The 13,200-nt window shown below is 35.8% G+C and overlaps 1 protein-coding gene across 3 annotated transcripts in view; it reads left to right on the forward strand.

The window, feature by feature from the left end:
* Window positions 1-13,200, forward strand: part of RELCH (RAB11 binding and LisH domain, coiled-coil and HEAT repeat containing) — a 72,982-nt gene that overhangs the window by 25,799 nt on the left and 33,983 nt on the right. Inside the window, exons 8-10 of one of the 3 annotated variants that reach the window (XM_030476838.1) lie at window positions 733-1,041; window positions 5,067-5,142; window positions 5,542-5,637. In XM_030476838.1, the coding sequence (XP_030332698.1) occupies window positions 733-1,041; window positions 5,067-5,142; window positions 5,542-5,637 (481 nt within the window). Of the gene's footprint in view, window positions 1-732; window positions 1,042-5,066; window positions 5,143-5,541; window positions 5,638-11,830; window positions 11,964-13,200 lie in introns of those variants that run through there. The other 2 variants (XM_030476847.1, XM_030476855.1) reach the window with 2 other exon arrangements.

Genomic DNA, 13,200 nt, shown 5'->3' on the forward strand with positions numbered 1-13,200 from the left:
CAACTTCTTGATTTCTTTGAAAACAGAATCAGTTCTCATGTGTTTTGTGTAGGTTAACTCTTCAGTCAGCTTTATTTCACTCGTTAGTGTCAGTAAGCTGTACACACTATAGTACTGTTTTAATGACTTATTTCAACACAGTTTTTCTTTATACAGAGCAAGAGTAGTAGCAATGACAGTATCTTTAACAACAACAAAATAGACTTTAAAAGTTCAGTCAAAACATAGGAATCTAAGCTATAAGATACCATTCCTCTAAAGAGATGCACCAATACAACACATGGGCAAGTGTATAATTTTTAAGCGGCTTTATTGACTTGTATCATTACTATTTCAAAGCCAGGTGGGATAGTATATATTAATTCACCATTATAGTATTTTAAGTTTTATATCCCAGATAGAGTTCTGTCTCGTGACAACTTGTATCTCAGTGCTCAGATTTCAGCCAGAAGCAGATAACACTATTGTTATTCACTTAGTTCATTGATTCATTCAGAGTGTAACATTTTTTCTACTACTAATTATTGACTAAAGAACTCCATTGAATAGGTGCTAATTTGAACAGCTTGTGTGATATAACATTTGTATCAAAGGAATTTTTGAACATACTGGAATTGAAGAGGGAGCTCTTCCATATGTTGTCCTTATTTCTGTGCTTCAGTTTTTGTGATTCTAACAACCTTCTTGTGAAAGCTACGAAAATGTTTAATTTTTTGCTTTTCCTATTTTCAGTGAAATAGATTTTCTCAAGAATGAAAACTATGCTGTGTCAACAGTTTATGGTGTAGCTCCCCATCCTTCTTTAAAACAAGTGCCTCGCACAGTCTCAGAGGACAATGGACGGTACTTGGATATCAGGAGCTCTGAGAATGACAATAAGTATGGAAACACTGAGGACACAAGCCTTTCTTTATCAGCTGAAGCGGATTCAAGGACTTCTAAAGATGATACAGTAAATTCTGTGCCCTGTAAAGAAACAGAGAAACTGTCTTCTTGTGCTTCCGCAACAAAAGCTGCAGTCCACTTTGATAAACCTAATAGGTTAGTGATAAGTTTTAAACTGGAATGCTTTAATTAAAAGTTCTTGTAAAGTAGATATTTTTCTAACAGTAAGATTCTGCAGAACTTTTAGACCATTTAGACCATAATAAAAGACCCTTAGAGTACAGTGCTAATATTTTAATATTTCTAACCTTTTTAGGAGGGAGTACCTTTGATAAACCTGCATTTTTAGTATGAAGTTTAAGGGTTTCTTTTCACCTCCTACTTGTTTCTAAAACCAGTCCTGTACCTTGCAACAACAAAAAAAACTAAATTCAAAATGGCGAATGGAAAGACAGGATATTTCCATTCTCTTTTGAATGTTAATTCCATAGTGAAACCTCTTCTGCATGAAGAGTGGTTGGGAGATTTTTTACTTTTCCTATGTTGATTTGTGTAACTCTTTGGATACTCTGAGACCTGTAAGATTTTACTTTTTTTTTTTTTTTTTTTTTTTAAATAGATTATTAGAATTATGGGGGTTTTTTTATAATTCTGCTTTTTGAGTTTTGAATTTGGGGCAAGTCTTCATTGGACAACTAGGATTCTTTTAATTATAGAGGGTATTCATGTTATTACACGGAGACAGAGTTTGTGTGTCCAAGCATTCTTAAGAAAGCCTCTCCAGTCTACACAGTCTTTTTAAGCATTATAGTGAAGAGGGGAAATAACATATTCATTAAGTAATAGATAAACCATTGTGTAGCCATCAGGAGTAATACAAAGCACAAACCTAGTGAGGGTATGTACAACTTCTAGAATTACTGTTGTGGACAAAGATGCCCAAGTAGCTCACCTCGTGGTCTTACTGTTGCTTTTCCCTGGGGAGCAGGTAGCCATTCTGCTTTGTATTTTGCCAGTTACCTTAGTGTTCTTTTGCAGGTGTTGATACAGTAATATGTTTCTAGAATTATTTTCTATCTGAAAATACCAAGTAGAAATCTATGTGTGATACTCTGTGCAGATGGAAAATCAATACAAGTGGGGAGATGGGAGAGAAGAAACAAAATAATTGCTTACCCCTGCTAGTAATTTACTTTTCTTGCAAAATAAACCTCTCTACCTACTTTCATCTGTGCCTTGCAGCAAGTTTCTTTTTGCTCAGAGTAATTGGGAGTTCTGGGAGGCATTAAATGCATGAATGTTAGATTGATGGTTTAGGGATAGTGAGGATGGGTATTAAAATAGGATGAGATGACTGAGTGAGGAAGGAACTGTGAATATCTCTGGTGGGATTTAAGACAGTAGTGTAGAAAAACAGAGTTTGTTTTGTAGCTCACAGTCTTCTAAATATAACTGCATGTGGATTTATTTGAAACGTAGTTGAATAAATCCTCGGATTACAGTTGAGTTAACTTCAGAAGTCTCCTCAAATGCAGTTCACTGCAGAGATAAGTTAATGCATGTGTAGCTATTTTTGTTTTGGGCTTAATATGTTAGTGAAGGGTCAAAGGAAATCATACTTGATACAGTCTTTTCTAGATAAATATAACTAAATTTTCTTCCTGGATTATGCACTTGGTTTTTAATAATGTGGTCATTTTTTACAGTAAGAACTATTTAAGTATTTTGAGATCTGTGGGAGAAGTAGCATGTTGTAAGTGCTGGATATTTATATCAATCCAAGGGTGGTTATTTATAGAAGACAATTACTATAATTTATTCAGAAAGTATTAAGAGGCATTAAAAACTAAGACTCTATCCTAAAAGGCAAGATTGTTGCTACTGTAGCTAGGGAGTGGATTCTTGGCAGAAATCTTGCCCAGATGGGAAGAGAGGATAGAAGAGCAAGTGTGCCTGCTTTGTGTGCGTGCACTCAGAGCAGCTGTGCGTGCATGCCCGCGAACGAGGATGGCCGTTCTTGGAAAAATGCCTTGTCTAACAGATTGCATTAGAAAGCACTAGCGGCAGTGTAAGTAGACTGCACCACATGTATTTATCCAACTCATTTTAGGTGTTTGGTAGTTTGCACCAATAACAAGGTGCTTTCTGTATGTAGCACTCATTCCTGACTTTCTCAGTAAATGGACTTTTTTATCCTAGTGCATACAGAATAGTGTGCTTGGATTTCCTTTTCATCATATTTTCTTATATTTTAACATCTTCACTAGTGGCATCTGTTGGCCTTTGGAAAAACTTTACACTGACTTGTGTGCAAGAGACCTGGGTTTATCATAATTTTTGTCCAGCAGAGCCATCAAGGATTTTACTAGACTTCATCAAGGATTTTTCTAGACTTCACCAAGGAGAAGCTTTCTTGATTCTAAATATAGCCCGCAATCGCAATGGGATCCATCCTGCTCGGAGCTTGCTGCTAATTAACCCCAGGGAAATCCAGCAACATGTCGTCATAGTTTTCAGCCTCTGCAAAATGGAGATGGAACTTTGCCCTTATGGAGGATGTAATTAAAGTTTCAAGTGGGGAGGGATCTGAGGTTCTGCAGAACAAATGCCAAGGTGAAGGACAGCCGGGACAACGGCCTCGCCAAGGCCTTGCCATTCTCTTAACATTAAGCTACTGCTTTGCAACACTTGTTCCTGTTCTCCCAATGTAAATAAATCTAAAAGCCTGGAGTAGAGACTATAAATCTGTCATTCAAGAACGCTGTTACAGAATAAGGTCTAGCATATTGTTAAACAGAGGTTCTCTACAACTTGTTACCATGTGAGTCATTTAGTATCTTTTTTTAAAGTGAACCCTTGCAGAAGACCAATCTGATTGGAATTAAACTTATTTCATTAAAATTTCAAACGTGTTATAAAAACAGAAAAAAAAAAAAAAGCTTGAATTTAAGTAATAAACAAATTTTTATTTATCAGAATTCGTAAATAGTCAGAAGAGGAAAACTACTTTGTGTTTCTGTCCACATGGGTTAAACAGTTTTAAGTAGGAACATGGATTCTGCCTTTTTTTGTTTTTTGTTAGAAAGGAGTGAATGATGATGTCTTTACTATAGAGAGTATATTAGATAAAAATATATATGTCCGTACGCATAATTGCATGTGTGTAGGGTTTTGTGTGCTCAGGTGCGCAAAATAGCATTTTGAAGAGTTGAAAGGTGCTAACCACTTTCCACATAAGAAACAGGAACTGCTCCCTCTCGAACTCATATAGTGTCATTAGAGGATTCAAATAGTAGATGATGATATAGGATTAGATGCTTTCTGTGCATGTTTTGGAAGACAAATGTTATTTTTCCTCTTTAAGCATAGTGGATGAGGCAGTGTTAGATAAGGCAGAGGGAGTTGTCATTACTGGGAAAAATAGGATGCTGCTGGTGCTGCTGCTTGCCTGTTTTATGTAATGGTCAGTCCAGTAACTGTTCTCTGAGAACATTTCTGCCAAATTATCCTCCTGTGACAAGGTTGTTTTGAGACTTTTATCGGGGTTTTATCTGTATGCTTTAAGGCTTTGAGTAGCTCAGCTGTGTTGGCTGGTGCTGTGCATGGCCGTGAGGCAGTACTTCTGTAGATATACATCTACATTAGGGATTAGGCAACAATTTGGGGCTAGTTTTGAGGTTATCACTATACATTTGAATCTAACGTTTATATCCCAAAGTGGCAGTTGAGCAATCACTATTTAGTCCCGAAGCTTGTGACTGACCACGCAGATGCTTTTATGCAATGTGCAGAATCAGAACATTAAGCAAAAATACTGTTTCTTGTGATTTCTGTCTGCCCGCTACTCTGTTTGCATAATTGTATACTTCCTCTTGTACTGCTAAAGCTTCCTCTTCTTCATGCTTTAGTCCTACTTTTGTCTGTGCTGTGGTTTGAAAGATGTTAAATTTTTTGGAACTGAAAGTAACTCCTTAATTAGGATACCCACTTCTTTTCTTGCTACAAACTAAACATCCTAAAAGTCAAAGATAATTTTTAACAAAAACTTCTGTGGTATTCTTCACTTAAAACATTTTCTGAATGTCATTTAACCTAGCTGGTTAAACCAGAGTGAAGGGAGTTGTTCAATCACCTTTCTGATTTATGATTTCCCCTCCCCTCCCTTTTTGACGGTATTTCAGGAAATTGTCACCAGCTTTCCATCAAGCACTACTGTCATTTTGTCGGATGTCAGCAGACAGTCGTTTGGGATCAGAGGTAAATTTCCCAGTTGACATAAACTAGAAGATGCATTATTCTGCATGGCAGCAATAGCTAAGCAATACTTGCTTTGAAGCAAGACTTACTAACATATATGGAGAGATTAATTTATGTGCATGAAACTTAAGAAATGAGGAAATGCTTTCGGATTTTAGATTAAACATGAAACCTAGTGGTATGTAATTACTGGGAATTTTTGAGTGTGTATAAGCGGATTCATTCTTTTGAAGGTACTGCCAGATCAAAACCTTGCAGCTTAATGTGTGTGAGTAGAATAAATATTTTCTTGTAAGTGATCAGCCTGCTGCAATTCCCATTATTCTTCTGAACTTATATTTTTCTATTCCTGCGCTTCATTTAAAACAACACATAAAAACAGACAACTTGGTTTTCTAGGTATCTCGGATTGCAGACAGTGAAAAAAGTGTCATGTTAATGTTGGGACGCTGCCTGCCTCATATTGTTCCTAATGTGCTGCTTGCAAAGCGAGAGGTGAGGAACCCTGAAATTTTACTTCTTGTTTTTACCAGGATGTTTTCTCATTCATTTTGAAGATCTTGTGTCTAATTTCATGAAGTCTATTACTTGCAATCATATTCTTACTTTTGTGCATGCATCTCTGCTCCTAGAGAATGGTTTTACACCTCTGTCAGGTGAGTTCAGTAAACCTGCATGGTATCCTAATATTTCTTCCTTTGCTTAAGGCACCCATTAGCATTCAGCAAAACTGTTACTGTAGGTCCATCTTTTTGTGGTTGCACAAGTGTTTTTGTTAGAGACAACCATGGTTAATGTGTGTTATAAAGAGCAGAGGATATAAGTTCAAATATTAAATTTGGTTTATCTGTCAGTTTTAATAAGGATTAATGTACAGGTTTTTTTGCAGCACTAGGTACTTCAACAAAAACATTATTTTACCATCTTTTTCTAGAAGCTTCATGTTCATCAAAAACACCCCTTCATAAGAAAATTAGCAATCTTGCTTATATGTTTTCCTTAATTTTAAAACAAAGCTAAATAAAATTATGAAAATGTAATGTCTATTCTGATGTAAATGAAGATGGTGTTTTGCATAATCATTCGTACTATGTAGTGTAGAAAGGGAAGACTGTGATTGAAGATGGGAAAAAAAAAAGACTGGTTTTGTGTTGCTTTGTTGTCAATATTGCACATTACCAAATGTGTAAAAGTTAAAAAATAAGAAAATGTATCAATCAAAAATTTAGCAGCCTTATAGTTGACACTGGAATAAAAGGTTTGAAGTGGCATAGCTTGTTGAGGAAGTTTTAGTCCTTGTTGAGGGGACTTACAGTATGGTAGACTTAGTAGTGTGTTTTGCATAAATTCATTTTAAGGCTTTGAAAAATCTTCAAGAAATTTGTACTGATCCGATAATTTAAAATTTTATAACATACAAGTAATTATCAGCAGTTGATACGGTGAGTTTGAGAGATACCACGTTTTGGAAGTCTCAAACTTTATAAAAAGGTAGAATTTTTCTGAGGGGGTGGGAGTGTGAACTGGGTGCTCTGGAAGTTATTCTGTTAATAGTCTCTCAGAATAATTCTGTAAATATTCCTGGATCAGTGCTTAATTTCTGATTTATTCCTTTCCCTCTGCTTGGCAGGATGTGGTATTTTGGCTTCTTTTCACAGCTTGTAGCATAATATGTGTAACGCATTTAGTATTTTTGTGACCTTTTAGGCTATTTCCTACTTAATTTGTTTTACAGTTGAAGTTACATTTGATTACATGTATTTTTGCCTTAAACGAATCATCTGTTTCAATGTGATTGAAAAAGCCACAAGTAAGAATTGCGTAACTGGATTGCATGGGATGCTTTTAATGTTCTGAGAATTGAAATTTGCTTTAAAAATAACTTTCTCAGTTACCCATCCATTGCTATAACTATTGTAATGTTCTTTCAGATGTAGTTGTGGAATTTGAAGGAAAAATGGGGTAAACCATCTGTTAGTATTTATTAATATCAGTATTACAAAAGCTAACCTAAGAGCTTGTCTCTTTTCCAAACCCAACCTTATTGTGAGAGAGTCTTGGCACAATTTTACAGAGATGTTATTTAAAAATATACCAAACGATCATTGATTTGAGAACGATACATAACAGGTTCACCTTATAATGCAAAGTCATCACCTGTCTGCTCTGAAAAGGTACAGTGGTAGTATTTAAGATCGTACTGTCAGTGTGTTAGGCATGAGAATTAAACACAATTTTGTGATTACTCCCTAAAGTCCCTATCTTTGTCTTTAAGCATCCATCGTGTTGAAATTAGTTGCAAAATCTTAAGCTGAAAACTATACTTGTTGTGCTATACTTTTTCAATTTGGAGAAACTGGGCTTGTGGAGGTCGACACTCTCTCAGTAGGCATTGTCCTTTACCAGAGATTCAGAAGCCATTTCAGCAATGCTTTTAACCTGCTTAAGGTCAGTAGCAGCCTGCCTGATTTGGTGATAAGTGGTCCAGTAAATATTACAATTGATATCTGAGTGACTCAGTATCAGAATTACTGGTGCATCTCTGAAATTCTTTGTTGGTTTTGTGTATTGCTGCAGCTTTAATTGTACTTCAATGGCTGTTGTTTAGGTTCCGATGAAAGATAACAAAGAAGGAAAACCACAGTATTGAGTAGGGTAGCTGAGGAGATCATTTTAGTAATTTCTGATAGAGCACTTCAATTGGGTCAAATTGATAATGTTTAATATGGGATAATTGCCCGAAAGCAATTCATAGTCATTAAGTTTTCAGTTATCAACATATAAAATGAATTTTGTTTTTATCCAAGTGTCTAGATTAACCTAACTGCTTGAAAACATGTATGTCAGTAGTTAGATTTGTATGTGGATATACTCACAAACAAAGGAGATACTGCAAGCCAAATAGTAATTGGAATGAACAGGAAGAAAATGCTAAAAACTTACTGCTCTTCTTCAAAAAAAAAACCCCATTTGGCTGAGTGTGCAGTCTGTGATAACACTTCCTGCATATGAGCAGCTTGATCATAGAATTTCATCTGCATTGGAATCTGCATCTTCAATTGTGTTTTTACCACTTAAAACTAAAACACATTTAAGATTTTAAAAAATATCAGCCACCTTCCATTTCTCAAGATGTGTACCTTGAAAGGATTCCTTTAAAACTAAACTGTAATTAGAGAAAAGGAATCTTTTAAAATTTTAGCAATACTGATTTCTTACCCTTTGTAAGATGTAAAACTGAGTATCTTTTTGGCAGGCAACAAAGTAACCCTGTTTGTATGTATAACTTCCACACTCTGCGTATGTAGTCTTTTAGCAGAGTTTGGGCCAGAGTAAACTTTTTGGTTTAATATCAGGTTCTCATTACTCTTGCTCTTTATCAAGAAACACTTTTCCTTGCCTTTCATCCCGCCTATTATTCCAGAGTTAGTTTCTGTAATTTTCATTTGTGTTATGCAAACTTAGCAAAATCACAACAGTAATGGTTCACTAAATTGCACCACTTATTTTTTTTATTTTTTTTTTATATGTATACTGAGAAACTGTAACTTCTATAGAGCTCGAAATGTTAAGAATAGAGGTTTGCTTTTATTTCTATGTAAAGTTGAAGCAAAGAATGCTGAATCTGCAAATTCTGAATGGGTGCCATTCTTGGCAGAAAGCAATGCTGTAGATTTAAACTTGTTCACGTTAACGTGTAGTAATTACACATAGGCATCACTGAGGCACTTTTGTTCTCTGGCATTTTTTGTAGGTAGCTGTCTCTTAAAACACGGTACAGCTGAATATCTTACTGCAGATTTTCATCTTGGTCTTACGCTTTAAAAGCCATAAAATACTGGCTTTGTTAAAAAATGTAGAGGAAAATGCTACATCAGAGCTTGGCAGTATATTTAAGTGGCTGTTTCCAGTGGCTGTGTCAAGCAGATGTCGTTCTGGTTGGATATGGATAAAGGTATACAAGTTTGAGTTTCTGGGCATGAAAATTGTCAGCCACTAGTATCTTTTGAATGACTGTTTCTATTTCACAGAATAGGAGAGAATGAAAAAATTTAAATGAACAATAAAAATACTTTCCATTACTCTGTAAAACTTAGATTGTGGTAGGCTTCTACAGATTGTGTTTCTGAAAAAGAGGGATAGTGTTGACCACAGCGGGTTTGCTGATTATCTTTCTTATGTAAGTGGGGTGTTGGTTTTGGTTTGAGGGGCTTTTTTTGGAGGGTGTGGAGGTGCCCCAGACACACATGACACACAGACATAATTTTTTAATTTAGGTCCTTTAGTTCCCTTCTTTGGATGTGAGGGGCTAGCGTAATTTTCTTAGAATGAAATAGCTCAACCTCATAGAGTATCCTTTCTATCTCTAGTCTGAAAGCTGATGTACTTTGACACCATGTCTTTAAACATAACAAGATTCATGGATGCAAGGAGTTTAATGTTTGAATTGTATTGTCTATTGCTACGAGTTTTATCACAGTAGTGTTATAGGCAGCTTTCCAGATAACTAGTAGATATAAACAAAGAAGTATAAAGTTTTTTTTTCCACACCCATCTCTACATTGATTCTTATGTAAAAGCATCTCTTTGGGGATCTATGAGAGGCTTAATTTGGATCCTGGAATAGTAGGCTGATCCCATGAATTGTAATTAGAGTTGTAATTTTAATATTATTGAGTAGCACAAAGTTCTGAGTCGTGTCAATCTTGTGATTAAATATTTTTTTCATTTTAGAACTAAAAGGATGAATTCTGAACTTCAAATACATTCTTGCGCAAGAGACTCCATATCAGTAGTTTGCTAATACCTGCAGCTATTTCAGTTGCTACAGATTATTTTATTTACTGGTTGTCAGAGGCTAAGTTACAGAATAATTTTTACATAGAGAACATTAAAAGGGGCACATTTACGAAATCAATCATAACGGTGTCCTGGTTTATATATTAAGTTGTCACCTGTTTGCCATGTTATTACATTAATATTTGAAATAAGGATAAAGATGGCTATCCTAAGCTATTGAAGTAACCAGTCTTGACACTTAATGCTAATTAGATTTATTCTTTGCGACACTTGTTTTGCTTATGAACACTCCAACAAAAAGACACTAATTAGTGAGAGAAACTAAGATCTAGAAGACTTGTCAGAATGTAAAACAAAAATAATTATAACGAAGGCAATAACACAGGTAGAAAATTCCTTTCTAACTTGTAAGAAAATTGTCAACAAAAAGACAAATGCTTGCTATAGAATGCATTTAAAAAACTCCCAAACTTTAATATTTTGTTCTAATATGTAGGAGGAACTGTTTTGCATATGGTAGGGTGATACCAGTTACCATTACAAAGCCACCTTTTGACCATAATGAAGAGCTGCTCCATATGCCCATGTAAATGTTGCCTTTATTGAGAACTTGAATCAGCTCAAATATTGAATCCTTTTCAAAGGTAACAGAACGTGTTGTCTTAAGTTAGGGAGAAATTGTTCAAAGATAATATGGTGGGAAAAATGGTTTCTCTTTGGAGAGACATAGGTGGACATTTGCACAGAAGTAGAACAGAGGGAAGATGGGCCATTTAAGTTCTCCTGTGCAATACATTAGTTTTCCATTAGTAGTACCAGGTTTCCAAGGGAAGTGGTAGAGTTACCATCCCTGGAAGTGTTCAGAAAACATGTAGATGAGGCCTTCAGTGGTATGGTTTAGAGGTGGACTTGATGATCTTAAAGGTCTTTTCCAACCTAGTTGATTCTATGATTCTATGATTGTCTATTGTTCACCTGTATGTAGCTTATCTCACAGTAAAAACAAATTTCTTCTCCCAGTTCTACATTTGGGTAGCTCACAGATATAAATTACCTTAGATACTAACTTGTCTTTTCAGTAGCAGAGGTGAGACCTCTGACACATGATGCTTTATTTCATCAAGTTGCAAATGCTAAAGATGTTACAATGGCAGTCTGCTTGGCATCTAATGGGAAAACAGTATTGCAGTTCTGAAAGTTACTCCTTCTGGTACTGTTGACTAACATCAGCATGAACTAATCAGTTTTCCTAAGTAAGAAACAAAGGGAATAAGTGGTACTTGGGGATGAACAGGACGTTTAGGAAGGATTCCAAATTAAATGGAGTGTTGTTGGCTTTTTTAAAACTTACATTCTTGCTTTATGATTGTCAGCGCAAGTGGTATTCCTTCCCAAGGAAGGTAGAGTGTTTCAAATAGCACTGGAAGTCCTCTTCTTGATTATTAATAATTACATAAAGTCTTCATAACAATGTTATGAACTTTCCTCTTGAATTTAAATAGCCAAATGCTAATATTACCATGTCTTATTGGAAAATTACTACTTCCTACAGCACTTTTCTGCTGGTTTTGAGAACGGAAAAAGTCTGAGATTTATTGAACAGGTTACATCTAAGGCATGGCAAGAGGAAGGAATGAGCTTGAACCTGCCTGTAGGTTGTTTTTTTGTTTCTGATAATCCTGAATATCCCAAGAAAAGTCTGTCCCCTTTTACACATGTGAGAGACTTCACTTGACCTGTTTTCTCCATCTGTGAGAGCAGTAGAATTGTTCTTGTCCCACAGAAAGTCCCTTTTGCCTCCACTTTTACCTTCCTGTCCATTAAGTTTATAGGGAGCACATAAAACACCGTTTAAGACTTCTCACTGTTTCTCCACTCCCCTTAATAGAAGGAACTGTAGAAGCACTGATGCAGCGATGCAGAGAACACTCTCTTCTCCCATAGTATGCATGAAAGAATGTGACCAATGGACAAGAAAATACAGCTAATTCCGTCAGCTATAATAACCAGCTTTCTGCAAGGTAAAGAACCAGCCTTGTATATGCCTCCTGTCAATGGTGCTAGGTTACTCATTAGCCTTTCACACACAAGGCAGTAGTATTGAGGTGAATATTCGGAGGTGTTTTCCTTTCTTAAAGACTCAGCTGGGAAAAGACAACTTTAACTTCCTTGAATTTGAAAGGCGCTGTTTCAAAAATCTAGCAGTAGTTCAGAGTGAGCAGTTGAGATTTCTGAGTAGGTACTCAAGCATACTGGGAAAGTGAAGGCGGTGTGATGGTTTCAACAGATGAAACAAAAAACCCAGACCATAAAAAATAGACATGTCCCATTTCATGGGGTAATTCCTTTTTTCTTTTAAACTCTTCGTAAAAATAATTGCAAGAGCAGTTGGATAATGTGAACTTAATGTAAATTTCAGAAAGATAGATCTCAAAATACTGAGAAATAGATAAGTCCAAATTGTTCAAATGTATTGGTCATTTTTCCTTCTGTGCTTTCAGATTTTTTAAGTGGTGGGTAGGATATTTCCATATTCATTCCTCTGTCTCATCATAAATTCACTAATCTGTACCATAATTGGGTTAAATATTGCCAGAATATCTTTCAGAATGTTAAAATGCACATTTGGATGTGCAGAGGAGAAAAATAGCATGCTGGGTAGAATCCTTGTGAAATGAAAACAGAAGCTTATCAGGAGTTGACTAGCTTAGGCACTGCTCTAAAATAGAGTGTTGTTCTATATTTAAAATAAACACCACAGTTTAGGAAATTACAAGTTGAGCAGTGAGGGTGTCTTTAATGCTGTTTCCACATGTCCACCTTGTTTCATAGGCTTACTGTCAAGAATGTCATGAGTAGGTCACTTTGAATACCTGCAAGAAGAAATTGGCACCTCCCTGCAAAGTTATTACAAATAATTATACGTTTTTCCAGGTTTTGTGTGATCTTTCCTAGTAACTTCAGAAGTGTTTCCCTCTGTCATCTGCTTGATGGTCACAGCTTATTAATTAACAAAAAGCTTGTCTGCCGAAAGTGGCTCAAGCCACATGTGGCAGGTGGGAGAGGAAGTCTCCAGATTATTTGCCCATGTTTTGTTTGCAGACACCTAGGTTTGTCTTGTTCTTTCCTCCTCCCAGTGTGATGTTTCTGTCTCTAAAATATGTAACTGAATGTGGAAGCTACACAATTTCTAGGCAGAGTAAAGGCTCACCTCAAAAAAATTGAGGAAAGGGACTTCCAGTTAATGTTTCAGAAACA

This window comes from Strigops habroptila, chromosome 1 (assembly GCF_004027225.2).
Source record: "Strigops habroptila isolate Jane chromosome 1, bStrHab1.2.pri, whole genome shotgun sequence".
NCBI lineage: Eukaryota > Metazoa > Chordata > Aves > Psittaciformes > Psittacidae > Strigops > Strigops habroptila.